The sequence below is a fragment of the Genypterus blacodes genome, unplaced genomic scaffold (assembly GCF_046128005.1).
Source record: "Genypterus blacodes isolate CSIRO-AG114 ecotype Tasmania unplaced genomic scaffold, CSIRO-AGI_Gbla_v1 ptg000076l_1, whole genome shotgun sequence".
NCBI lineage: Eukaryota > Metazoa > Chordata > Actinopteri > Ophidiiformes > Ophidiidae > Genypterus > Genypterus blacodes.
The window spans coordinates 5,062,199-5,075,892 of record NW_027466885.1 but is presented as its reverse complement, the minus strand read 5'-3'; the positions used below and the strand labels follow the sequence as shown (position 1 = coordinate 5,075,892).

Sequence of the window (13,694 nt, the reverse complement as noted above, 5' to 3'; positions counted from 1 at the left end):
CAATTCTGCTAGAATTGTTTTTCATCATTTCTGTATCCAGCTATTTTATTTAAATCGCATATAATAAATACAATGTATATATTTTATACACAAACACATTTTATTACTCATAAGAAATAAAGACATAAGGTAAATAAGAAAGCAGGAGAAATAAAAAAACTAATTAAAAGGAAACAAATAAAAACCAACAACAAAGAACTAAAATTGATACTGCAGAAAGAGAAACGTCCCAAAGTTAATAATAATAAAAAAAACTAATTCCAGCCGAGAGGCAACATAATAATAATCTGGATTTGAGAGTTCAGACCTCTGACCCCCTGGACGTTTGTTCCTGATATATGGAGCTTAATAAGTGAACGCTGCTTCTCTGCTGTTCTTTGTTTGGTCCCTGCAGGCTCACGTGACCCCTGAGGTCTGCAGGGGTCACAGCACAGCAGCAGATCTGTTTTGTCCCTCAGCCTGCACACCGAACCTGGACTGAATGTTTATCCCACCTGCGAAACCCTTTTTATGAAAGCCAATACCTGCTTTTGACAGCTCTTCACACTCTAAAAGCTTAATTCCGACTCTGTTTTGAAGGTGAAAGCAGGCTGATGCTGTAACTATTCCAAAGATTTCTGCTTCTTTTTTAATTTTAGTTTTTATGACAGAGTGGATTCAAGGTGAGCGCTGCGGTTCAATCGCTTTTCTTTGATGCTGAAAATGATGATTTCAAGCTTTCTGTTTCCGTGCTTCACCGCAGGAAAGTTTGGTACCTTCCAATCACCCGTTTCATCGACGTGCACTTTCACTGATTCTATGGTGCTGTAATCACTTGAAGTACACTCCCCTTGTTTATTGTGTTCCACGTTAAGACACTTCGACGTGCATTAGTGTGTTTACATCAGCCACTTACACCGGGCAATCAGGCTGCATTGACTCTACAGGGTTTGATTTTCTCTTCGCCAGGCTCTTTACGTCTTCAGAGACGAAGCGCAGCGGTGGGTTCAATGACGTCACGTAATCACCTGTAAACAATGATTCAACTAGCAGCGAGCGCGGCCACTTCAACCCTATATGAGAACAAAGAAGAAGAGTGTGTACGAGCTGGAAAAGGACACGTGAACCTGACGTGGAACCACTTGCTCACATGTCTCACATACATGCTCACATGTCTCACTCACTGCGTCTGAATTGGCATCAATCGATCAATTCATCAATCACATTTAGCACAGTTCAAAGACTTTACATCGTTAATTGACATAATAAAAAAAATAAAAAATAAAAAATAAAAATAAAAATAAAAAATATAAAAATATAAAAATATAAAAAATATAATGTAGAAAGTGGAAACAATAATACTGAATATGATAAAATGTTAAACACAAAGTCAAAATAGAGTGATAAAAAATGTATAGAAATAAAGAACAAAATCAGAAAGTAATAATATTTTCAGGTGAAAGGAAAAGAAAGGAATAAAATGAAGAAAGATGCAAAGTAATACAAACTGATTTGTTCAGTGATTCTCTCACTGACTCGATGTCTGACTTGCTCTCTGACTTTCTCACCAACCCACTACTTGACTTGCTACCTGACTTGCTTCCTGACTCCTCGCTCCTTGATTCGCTCTCTCTCACTCACTTGCTCACACTCGCTCTCTGACTCGCTTCCTGACTTGCTCTCTGACTCACTTCCAGGTCCATACGTGGTCCAAACACACTGCTAAGTGAAGGCCAAGCGTCTCCAGACTGCTGGTGCTTGGAGCTGTTGTCCAGAGCTGCAGGCTGCCCTGGTATTGATCTCCAACACACACCTACCAATCGATCTGTAGTTTCTGTGGCTTTAAATTCTCCTACGCGCTACAGAAATACTCCACTCCATCAAGGCAAACGCTTTTCGGGCATTAACACCTCCTTTCATACTGCCAGGGCTTTCTTTTTTTTTCCCTGCGTGAAAGCCGACGGGGAGCGGCCACGAGACAGATGGAAAGCAGCCACTTTGGAAAGTTGTGTTCCCTGGCACGCCGGAGCACTTTGGAAAGTTAAGAAGTTCTTAGAGGAGACCAGAGCAGGAAAGGGACAGGAAAGCGTTGAGGATTCACCTCACGCAGCTCCGAGATGGCAACAACATCAACGAGCGGAATGAAAATGATGAAAGTCATTAATGCGGGAGACGTTTGTACTCGTCACTTTGGGACTTTCTGGTCGCTGCTCCACAGAAACACCTTGTGACTCACGTTTGCATCGTCTGCAAATAGGAGCGAGTGAGCGGTAAACAAATATCCGAGAATCCAAACTCAAATTAACCTAAATCATGAAAGGTTCTCGATGGCAGGGCAGCGTGATGTTGTTATGACGACCGCTTGGGTTCAAATGCAGCTGCCAGTTGATGTAATTTCATGTTTCTTTATGAACTTCCCTCTGTTTTTGTTGTATTTCTCTGTTATTCCTCATCAACTATTCACCGATCGTCTCCTTCTTCAAAAACCTTCTCAAATATATTTATCTTCAAAGGTCCCAACAGGAAACAAAGCAATGAGAGCGTTTTCATCTAATTCCGTTAAATGTATTTCCTTTTCTTTGACTTGTAATATGTAATATGCCTTTCATTTACCACCTCAAAAGCTGCACTGTAAAAAAAAAGCCCGAAAACGTTGAGTTCTATATCAAGAAGGTTAAAAGAAGATTTTATTGAATTCATAATATTTTTCTAGTTGTATTTTTTTTAATTCTTTATGTTTTGGTGGGGAATAACATCGAATGATTTATTAATGTGAGAATTGACTGGATCCAATCAATTCCAGACGCTTCTTCTCTCCAGCTGTGACTTTAAAATGTGTTTTTGAGTTTTTATTTGCATTAGTGGAATTTGATGCCTGCAGGGACGAAGATATCAGGCAGAATGTGAGACAGGAATGAAGAAGAGCGGTAGGATGGCAGTCAAACGAGGCTTTAGAAGGGAGCCTGTACAGGTCTGAGCTCTCCTCTTTAAGCAGGTAATCCTTACTTTGGTGCGACACAAGAAGTCAATTTGGACAGAATTATTAATATACGGGGGCGTGTGGCGGTAATAGGGCGAGATAAGGGACCGCAGAGAGGCAGAGCGGCGGAGAACACTCGATGTTTGGGTGAGTTTCAGCACGAGAACTCACCTGGGAGCCGAGGTCAAGAACAGGATGTCAAGTGGTATTTATAGCTTCCTGTAGCCTCTTATATAACACACACGCAGCACTAAAAATCACTAAAGCTGGGTCCTTTGCCTGGTCGGCTTTATACGCTTCTATATGTGTGTGAATTCACCTCCAGCTGAATTATCATCCAAATTAAAATGTTATGCGGCGGACATAATGTATTATTCATGTCTCAGTGTTCTTATTTACATTAAGAGGACGGTTTTGAGACCTTTGCAATGCTCTAACGTGCAAAGAAAATCAATTGCTAGTCTCCCTCGTTGGAGACTGGGTTTCATACATGTAGCATGTTACAGATGTAAAGGAGCGATCAAAACAAAGCTTTCACAGGACCTCTGGGTTGTTTATGGGTGATTATTGCCATTATTACAGAGGTAATCACTAATATTTTTCACAATAAAACAGATTTGTGTTACTGGATGGATCTAAAAGCAATTTTGACAGTATTTAATATGTACATCCTGCTCTATGGTATATATATGTACTCTACTACTGCTATGAAATGAGCACATGTCCACTTTAGGGTTTTGATCAATGGAAGGATGCCAAATCATTCTGATAAAGTGAACAAAAAGCACATGTCCCACTTTATTATATACACAATATTATATACAATATTCACCTTTATTAACTGAGATGAGATTCGATCCTAAACTTCATCTCATTATCTATCGATTTGTTGTTTTCTCTGCTTTTTCAGTCCTTATCTGCGTTCGCCAAAATGGAACCTGTGGAGTCAGCCAGGTTCCGCCAACGCTAATTGTATATCGACATATAGATTAAATATGTTGCGACACATGTGGCGTTTGCATGCGAAAACACTGTGGCCTTGGCGCCGCCGCCTCACGTGTCAGTGTGCGGAAAGGCGCTTTGATTACACCCCCGTAGCTCTTTGAAATGGATGCATATTATTGTCATCTACGTCCCTGTGATGAGGGCCAGCTGAATGCCACACACACAAATTAGTAGAAGAAGAAAAAAAAGCTTTGCTCCCCCCTGATTGCTAGCTTGATTACTTTCATTGATGTGGATGACAAATCGGCACAGCGGCGAGGACGGCACAGCGGCGGCGAACAGAGGTCCAGGGGCGGCGTGTTGAAAAGGCCGGACGGAAGCTCCTCTGCATGTCTTTAATTAACACGTGTGTGTCCAGGGCTCCTCCACACAGGATGATTGTGCAAAAGTAAATTGGAAACATTTTTGATTAATTCTAATTGGATATGATATTTGGAAGGCTCGTGTTAGGCAGCTGGGGATGCAATGGCTCCGATTAATATTGGTGTATGTGTCGGTGTGTGTGTGTGTATGTGTGTGTGTGTTTTAAAGGTGTACAGTCGCCACCTGTTACCAGCTCTTCAGTGTCTTCCTTTCCATTTGGCATCAGGTGACGGATTTGTCTGACGGCCCAGCCAACACTTTTAATGACAAGCCTTTTTATGTAATGAATATCCTCCCGTCGCGAGCATAATCGTCTCTCTCTTGCGGAGATTTAGTGCCTCCCGTTAATCAGTGAACTGTTACGCCATCGATTTAATTTCAAAAAGTGCGATGTGCGGCGTGTGGGCGACTCTGTTGCTCTGTAACTTTCGCCGCTTATCGTGTCATCAGTCTGGGTTTCAAGTTTGCTGAGAGAAACTTCATCATCAATCAATACTTTATAAATATAACTTGAATGTGATGCGTAACTGTGTGTTCTTTTATTTAATGTATTCAGGTAATTGGCGGGCAGATTCATATGAGAACAAATTGTGCTTTTTGTTATTTTCACTCATTTTTGAAGTTTGATATAGCAAGACGTTTGTCAAACTTGAGGTTTCTGCCTACAGAAATGCATCTAGTACGTTTTTCATCAGTCAAAATTACTGTTTTCCCTCAGTGTGCAAGGTGGTGCTGCAGCCAGAGAGCGTAGAAGTGTAAATGTGTTGTTTTTTTGCACATTAAAGTTGAAATGAAATGTCATTGACAACACTAATCCATACACTGTTGTTGCTATTGTTTATTGGTTCTGATTGGGTGTCAGAGCGCCTGAATGAAACGATTCAGATGTGAAGTTTCAAAATCATCTTCTCCGCATGATAGAAGAGCGATTGTGCCTCTGGTGTTGTGAGTCGGGCAGCAGGTGCGGACAGGAGCGGCTGGCGGGCAGAGGTCAGAAAACCGCTCCCGACTCTTTGATTGAAGGGAACCTGAGACGGGGCCTCATGTGTTTTCACTGGTTTGTCCCCCGAAAAGACGGCCGTCCCCAGGTGCTTCGTCCCGGCATTAACGTATATTTGCACGTTAAGTAAAGTAAAGTAAAGCCTATATATATTCTGACAAAACACAACCTCAAATACGGTCACAAAAGCTCATCTCGTCTGAGCCATCGATGCCAAACGCTCCTGTTATCGTCCCTTTCCTGTAAAATATCTCTTAATTTGCTTTTATTGCTAATTTGATTAATGTTCCGCTGAGTCTGCTCTTAAATCCCCCCCTTCCCCAGCTAGGTTGTGATAAGCAAAGCAAATCGTCTCCCCTCATCAGCGTCTGATATCAGCCTGTTTGATTTGGGGCAGGGTCTCACAGTCATTATCGGGAAATTGACTGATTAACTGCAAATGAGTCAGAAAACAATGCCGCTGCCGGGAGGATGCAGAAAGCCTCTCAGACAGCTGGAGGCGGCGCAATTTCACCCAGATTTGGCATCTTTCGATAAATCTATTAATTTGACTCCAATTGCGGGCTGGTTTATGTCGTTTTGCACGCCGCCCGTTTGTCTTTATACGCCGCAGCCTGCTGTGGAATCCGCCCTAAATCAATCCAAAGTGATTTCATTTAACGTTTCGCGATACGGAAGCGGAATGTGCTCGCGCTTGTTTACGACGTAGCAGCGCGTGTGTGTGTGTGTGTGTGTGTGTGTGTGTGTGTGTGTGTGTGTGAGAGATCCCTCCATCCGCATACAGGCTTTCGCAGTTAATGAGACAGGATGGCGGTAACTAATTAATGGGTTCATATTGGGAATTTTGTTATTTTTCCACATTTTTATGGTGTAATAAAGTCGGAAATGTATGTCGACTATTATAACAGCTGTTAAACTTGAGGATGAAATCAATAGAAATGCATCCAATAAGGCCTGAAAGCTTAAATTTAATTGGTCGTCCGTACTCCTGTAGCACGTCACTGTCCCCGCACAGCTGGCCAATCAGAACAGGGGTGGGGGGGGGGCCCTTAAAGAGACAGTAACCTTTTTCACTCGCAGCAGTGGATTGAGATATTTTGCTTTGTTTTTTTTGCACCTCAATACATTGTAAAGGCTTCAAAATTGACCCTTAAATGGAGAAAGAAGACGGAAATCTACGACGCGGTTCCTTTAAAATCCCGTTCAATTAGTTTGTCATTGTATTTTAAACTGAAGGATAAAACTTCCGTGACACTGAAAGGACGGCAGCACTTTAAGCATTTATTAAGAATGAAGCCTCGAAGCCCTTTAAGTGTAAATCAGTGTAATACGTCCCCTTTCATGCAGTACACCGTGTAACACTGCATATCATTTACACAGTAATCAGGTTATTATTGTGTCCAGGTTCCTGTCTCCCTCTAAGGAATGGATAGTCGTCCGTCTTTCATGTGTTGTTTTTGACCCGTCTGTGATACCGCGCCCGGCTGGCTTCGATTCTCTCGGCGCTCTGAACCGCACGGTGAAATATCCAGAGGGCGATTGTTGATTAAGGGCTCTCGAGCAGCAGCGGCAGACAGGATGGAAGTATTGCTCACAGGTCGCCTGTAGGTACGGACTTCTTCATCCATGCTGGATTGTGCGGCCCGTTGAAAGGGAGAAAATGTGCTCCTTCTCCCCCTCTGGAGAAACGGAAACGCAGTGCTTCAAACATGCGTCTTGGGGTTTGAGCCTTTTTATATATAGTTGTTATTTTGTGTTATTTAAAGGCCTGTGCTACTTTTTTTTCTGCTATGAAGCCGAATGTGTGTAAAAGAGCAGAACATAGATTTGCACACCTCAAAACTATGAATACGGCGTGAAACTGTAAATTTTAACACTGTCACACGTCGACAACTGTGTGCAACAGTTGTAGATATAGGAAATGCTTTAATTAGCCACTATGTGATTGAATATTTCATCTTTTATCATCAACTCAGAAGAGACTTTGGTCGCCTGCATAGAAAGCCACGATCAGCGTCAGTGTTGATTCCAGAAGGGTTCGTGTTCAGGTAGCGCCCCCCCCTCCCCCACAAACCCCCTGCTGTGCCTTTAAGACACACACTCTCCTGTGCAGTGCCGCTTGACTTCCCACATTACACACAAACACACACACACACCTCAGGGGAAGCAAAGGAGCGAATTAAGAAGAGTATTTACATTTTTGCCAGTGAAGCAACCGGGCTTCTCTCTCTCTCTCTCTGTGTGTGTGCAAGCAATAGGAGCGGAAACTTCAGAACGCACCCTGAAAATGAGCGGCGACAGTTTTAAAATAGGCTGGAGTAATGAGAGAGGAGAAGTATTTAAGCTGCGTATACGTTTAATAAGCCCTGCCAAGTTATACATATTTTATGTGGTCCTCCATGTTGATTAGATTTAGAGGTAAAATAAGTGAGGCCAGATCCTGCGCCGCACCGCACCTCAGTCTGGCTCCCCTGAGAGCCTCTGGGCACAAAGCTGCAATGAATTTGATGAAGGAAGTAACACTTTAAAGGTACACGACACCCCGAGTAATTACTAAGGAACATATCATGCCTGGCGTGACACTTGACCGCTTTGTTTTCTGAACTCTTCTTCTTGCGTCACAGGAGAGATTTGGGAGATCGTCTGGGCCGTTTGTCCGGCTTTTGCAGTCGGCTTCGACCTGCCGGGCGTCATTCAGCTTGACATTGAGAGGGATTGGGCCGTCTGCCACATTAGGGCTGGAATTGGGCTTTATTCGTCCGTTCTCTGCCTGCCTTAAGGAACAAATGAGGAGCTAACTGCCTCGTGTGCATCGTTAAGTCGTTCTTGTAACTCGGATACAGGAATTAAACAGCAGATAGGAAGTTCCCAGTACTTAGACTTCTGTGAATCCTGCATGAATATTCCCTCATCAGTTCATCTTTAGTCCCATCACTGACTTCTTTCTTATCTATTATGCACCAGCCAACTGCATCTGAAACATGAACTAACTTACTTACACCAGCATCAGTGTTCAGGATCATTTAAAGGATCTTATTCTGAAGTTATTTGGGGACTTTGTGTGTAGGAACCTATACTGTAGTGATGGTGGAACAATAGAGATGTGCCGTTATTGCATTCTTGAAGGGAAAGCCTCCCTGCCACTGCCGGGGAGAGAGAGAGAGAGATTGAGGAATGGAACAAGCCAAACAGTTCACTGAAAAGACCACATAGTGCGCTCGACCCCTGACCCCGGCTCCCATGATTCGTGGGGCTGTCAGCTTTGTCCTCCTTGTCCGCGCCGTTTACCGGAAACAAACGCGCCACGGATGGCTTCCTCAAGATTAAATGTTGACTCTCGCCCGCTGCTGGCTGACAATTCACCTCAAGTTCGCCCCTGACAGCAGGGGATGGTGAGTAAACACGCCGACCTCGTTAAAGGGGGCCGGAATATGCAGGCGGGGGACTGGAGCGCGGAACTGCCGGGGTCGCTGTCGCCGCGCCCGACCTAGCATCCATCAAGGCACTGACGGGTTCCATTAATAAAGCATCTCTGGTGTTGTAGCATCTGTCCAGAATGCGAGGCTGCAGCAGAGCCTTCATAATCCTGAAGTAATCACTCTCCACCCCTGCAGCGTCGTCTTAGAGACAGGAGCGCCGCCGTTATTCACTCTGTAATGAGGTGTTGACATCCGCAGATGTAATGAAAGAACAGTTATAACAATATTTCCCTGTGTTCCCTGCATGGAGACATAAAAAGACATGGCGTATACGCTGCTCTGTCAATAATTATCACCAGAGACCTGTGCTTAATTGAATAGCGTACATACATAATGAAGGCGCCCTTAGTCATACCCACTGTGCTCGCCGGAGAAACACTAACGGTAACAATAAGCTCGGCGCCTAATATTTCAACTTTTAACTCTCGCCATGTGGACGAATCCATTTTCGCCGCTTGTATCCCAGATCGCCATCTTTCTTCAACAGAGACATTGTAAGACTGTATTGCAGGATATTGATTACAGCAGATTATAAATGTGTACTCCATCCACTGGCACCTCATTTCCTTATGGAACTGTAGATGTTAGATGTTCCGCAGGCGACCCCACTCCATGTTTCAACGTAGAATATGAAGAATCAGCTAAACCTGCACGAGTTTGAGATCTCCTCTTGGCGCTCGGTCAGCAGGCCTTTGTGTTAATTGAGGTGACGTGATGTAGAGAAGATAGATATTTGCTGCGTGCTGATGTATGAAAGTCACGAAAGGAAGTATGGGAGTTTCTGTCATTACTCTCGGTGGCGTTCTGACACACTGATGAGACTCACGGCCACCATGCAAACATTCCGCTTTACCGCCGCGGAAGCATCAAATGTTGTTTCTGTTGACAGGTTTTGATTTGGAGCAGGAGGTCACAGAGTCGTCTTGTCCCGTGTGATGCGTTCCTCCTAGATTAAGATTCTGTCACATGTCTAAAGTTCCTGTGGTGACACCAAAGGTTCAGTGACAGCAGTGCATCTCCTCTGATTTTCTTTGTCTACAGAGCACAACAACACCTTTTTTTAATACATATTTTATCCTATTTTTAGCGAGTCAAACAAACAAGCCTTCACATGAAAGTGAGATATAGCAATATTCTGTCTGGCAGTCGTATCAAAGAGGAAATAAATAGAAATTATAGTATAGGTGCATCAATATTTGTGTGTATTTTTGTTTGCTAACACAGCTATAAGTGTCAGACTCCTGCTCGTTAAAACCAACAGCGCGTTTCTCATCCTGGTTTCAAAGTTTGATGTGAAACTTGGAAGCCTTTTGGCCTAATGCGGAGGACAAACTTTCCCCGAGGAGACGCTCTATCTTGACATTTTTAATAAAAGATTTCTGGACAGAAAACAAGTGAGAGTTAATGGTCCGATTAGCTTATCTTCATTTCCAGCATTGTTTTATTGATTCAGACATAATTTATACTTCAACCACAGCTCTGATCTAATTTCCAATGAGACGAGCTCGTTATGGCTGCAGGTTTTGAAAGGAAATTGTTAGTTTGATTGTCGAAGGATTCGATATCACAGAAATAGGAAATATGTGAATATTTTTGGAGTGTTTGTGGCTGAACTGTATGAGACAAGCTGGACTGAACTGCCTCCAACTTTGCCCGACACGCTGCTTCTCCATGTGGAGCAAAGGTCATGTCCATAATTTTGGTGCATTGTGGGCGTTTCTGCAACCCACCTGGCTTTGCCAGAGCCCTTGTTGGCCAGCGTGTTTCCAGCTGGTCTCCATGGCAACCGTAACAGCCCAGGTAGTAAATTACTTGCCATGCATCGCCCCAGACCCTCCGTTTCTACCTTCTGCAATGAAGAGAAGGGGGTGGGGCTTTAAATGGGACATATTCCACTTTTTCCACATTATTTTCCCTCATTTCTGCACGTTTACATAGTAAGAATGTCTGGAATATGGTCAAAGATACAACACTTACAGCACATCAACATACCTGTTGGACACACACACAATCTTGTCGTCCAATCGGAACTTGGCACTCATTTGGAGGAAGCGTTGGATGGATCTGCGAGTGTCTTTGGGCACGTTAAAGCAGTGCAACGATTCCAGAATAGATCTCTAAATGAAAATACCAACACGGAAATCAGAGCAATACGTCCCCTTTCAATCCCTGCTGGTTCAATCTCGCCTGGTATGTTTCATTAAATGCTGAAATGTGCAAGACGTTTAAGTGAAGTATCAAATCCGCTTGTGTAATCAATACTGAAAGGATTGTAGCACTTTAGCATTTATTAAGAGTGAAGCCCCGAGGTCATTCTTTATTAGATCTGGCAGTAGCACTTAGAAAGGTAAATTATTATTGTGTCAGGAGATGGTTATTTACATTTCCCATGTGACCCTTTTCACACTCCTGTGCTTCATCCTCCCAACAGCTGCACTCTGATGTGGATAAAGGAGATGGCAAGGTTAAGTACGTGCTCTCCGGCGAGGGCGCCACCTCCATCTTCACCATCGACGAGAACACGGGAGACATCCACGCTACGAAGCGGCTGGACCGGGAGGCGCAGGCCTACTACACCCTCTCAGCTCAGGCGGTGGACCGGATCACCAATTTGCCCGTGGAGCCCCGGTCTGAGTTTGTAGTCAAGGTGCAAGACATCAATGATAACGAGCCCAAGTTTCTGGACGGACCGTACTTGGCGGGCGTGCCGGAGATGTCACCCTTAGGTAAGCCGTTTCATCTGTCTTGCCTTTTGTCCCACATCAACTCTCTCCTTCTTTCCACTTTAACCCTCTTTTCATCTCTCTCGCCCTTCCTCTCTCTCTCCGTCGCCTCGGCTCGCCCTCGCTCTAACGTCTGTATTTGATAATTTTCCACCTCGCTGAATTTCTCTCCATCTCTCTCTCCCTCGCTCTGCTCAGGGTCATGTGGGGTGAACGGGAAGTTTGCGGGATTCATTTCTATACGGCGTCGGTTCACTTTTCGATGCTGGAAATGTGCTCACCGCGTTGGTTCCATTATATCACACTCATTATTGGAGAGCCGGTGCCTTTCATACCTCGGGCAACTTGGATTTGGCTATTCCTTTTGCCAAATCGTGTGGGTTCATTGGAAACCTTGGGCTTGTTTTCATCCTTTTCTTTTTGGCGCGGTGCTCGACGCCGCTATTGACGTTTCTCCTTTTCAGGCCTTTCTGCTTAGGTGTTGCTTTTAAATACCTCAGATTCATTTTTTTGAAGGAGCCGTGGTGCACAGAGATTGAACTGGCATAATGCCCTTGGAAGGTATAGTAAGGCAAGGGAACTGTGTTCGAGAAAATAATTCACACAAAGACCCAGGGCATGAAATAGAATATAACAGGATAAAGGAAGAAAAATCAACTCAAAAAGACACAAAACTAAAGTCCAAATTTAAAAAATAAAAGTTTATTTTCAAGGGATTGTGAAGAAATGTATTGACTAAAAAAACTACATCTTCATGATACAAACAACTTGATAGTGTTCTTAGCGCCAACTAAAATCATGAAATGTCTTTTTCTCTGAAACATTATTATGCATTATGCATTCCTCCGACGGCCTGAATGAGGTTTTGCAGCGTTGTGCCTGGAGTTTTCGCCGCTAAATGTTCCTCTTTTGTTGTAGCGATCTGCTGAAGTCAGCGTTTGTATCAAATAACGTTCTTCATCGGGGAGTTCACTGACCAGTCAAAAATGTTTTACAGCCTAACGAATTGCTGCCAAGGTGTGCTCAGGACTTAGCCATTCATTTTCTATTTATAACTTCTGTATTTATTAATGTGGAGAATGCTTTGCCATTGCATAACTAAGCTGAGGAGAGAATGAGGAGGATGGCAGAGAACAGACCCAGCTTTCTGTTTGTGGTGCATTCAAAGTGGATTTCAACAACTTCATTAAATTCCTTTGTTGTTGTATTTTACATTGGTGTGTTGTAGGAAGGAATTTGAATTTTGAGTTTACTGAGAGCGGCCTCAAATACCTTTCTGAGTGAAGGGAAGTTTTCACTCAGTTTGCTCAATTGTGCTGCAGCAATTGAGAGAAGAATTGGGTCCAATGCAATGCAACGTCTCAACATAGACCCCTAAATGCAAATAGAAATAAGGATATCTATGTTGTATCTTTTGTTTATGAGGGCAACAATGATCAATAGGTAAAATAATCTAATAGTCCCTTTAGCACCTGTTAGCTATCCTCCTGCCTCAGGTGTGGCAGGTTACAAGACGTGGATGATGTGGAACATGTGGACACGGCAGCTTCCATATGCCGAGAAGCAGAAGGCATTAAATCTTTAAGAGCAAGAACAATAAAGCTTTGATAAAGAAAAAACAGATCATCAAAACCACCTATTAAAAAAAGAGTAAAGAAACCAGATGCTCTTAAAATGGCTTTTAATTTTCATGGTGATGTTAAGTCGGTCAGGATCTGTGTCTGCTCCGTGTACAGTCAAATGTGCCCTAATTTGCATATTTATCACCTCACATATGCCAGCATAGACCTCAAGGGTTTGGGAAACGACGCTGCTTTAAAAAAAAATCCAACTCCAGCAAACGTGTCTGAATCAGGATTCAGGGCCACAGGCGCTCCACCGCAAATGTTTGACACAGAGGTCACGGCAGTCAGTACTTGGAGTACTTGGAGGTACTAAAAGTGTCTTGACAAATTTCTATCCATCCTTTTTCTCGCTTCCTCAGAGTGGCAGCAGGGTAAGAGGAGCAAAGCCCCACAGCCTGTTCCTCAACAACTTTCCTGCTCTTTTCAGGCAGACGTTTGAGGAATTAACTTTTTGCTGTAAAAAAAAAAAAAAAAATAACCCAAAGATCCTGCCTGGCATGTGCGATTGATACCCAAAGATTGAGATAAAGCTGAAATTAT

At 43.4% G+C, this 13,694-nt stretch overlaps 1 protein-coding gene across 2 annotated transcripts in view; it reads left to right on the top strand.

The window, feature by feature from the left end:
• The window catches only part of LOC143006849 (cadherin-7), a 69,577-nt gene that overhangs the window by 14,016 nt on the left and 41,867 nt on the right, over positions 1 to 13,694 (top strand). For both annotated transcript variants that reach the window (XM_076158175.1, XM_076158176.1), the window contains exon 2: positions 11,238 to 11,532. In XM_076158175.1, the coding sequence (XP_076014290.1) occupies positions 11,238 to 11,532 (295 nt within the window). The remainder of the gene's footprint in view (positions 1 to 11,237; positions 11,533 to 13,694) is intronic.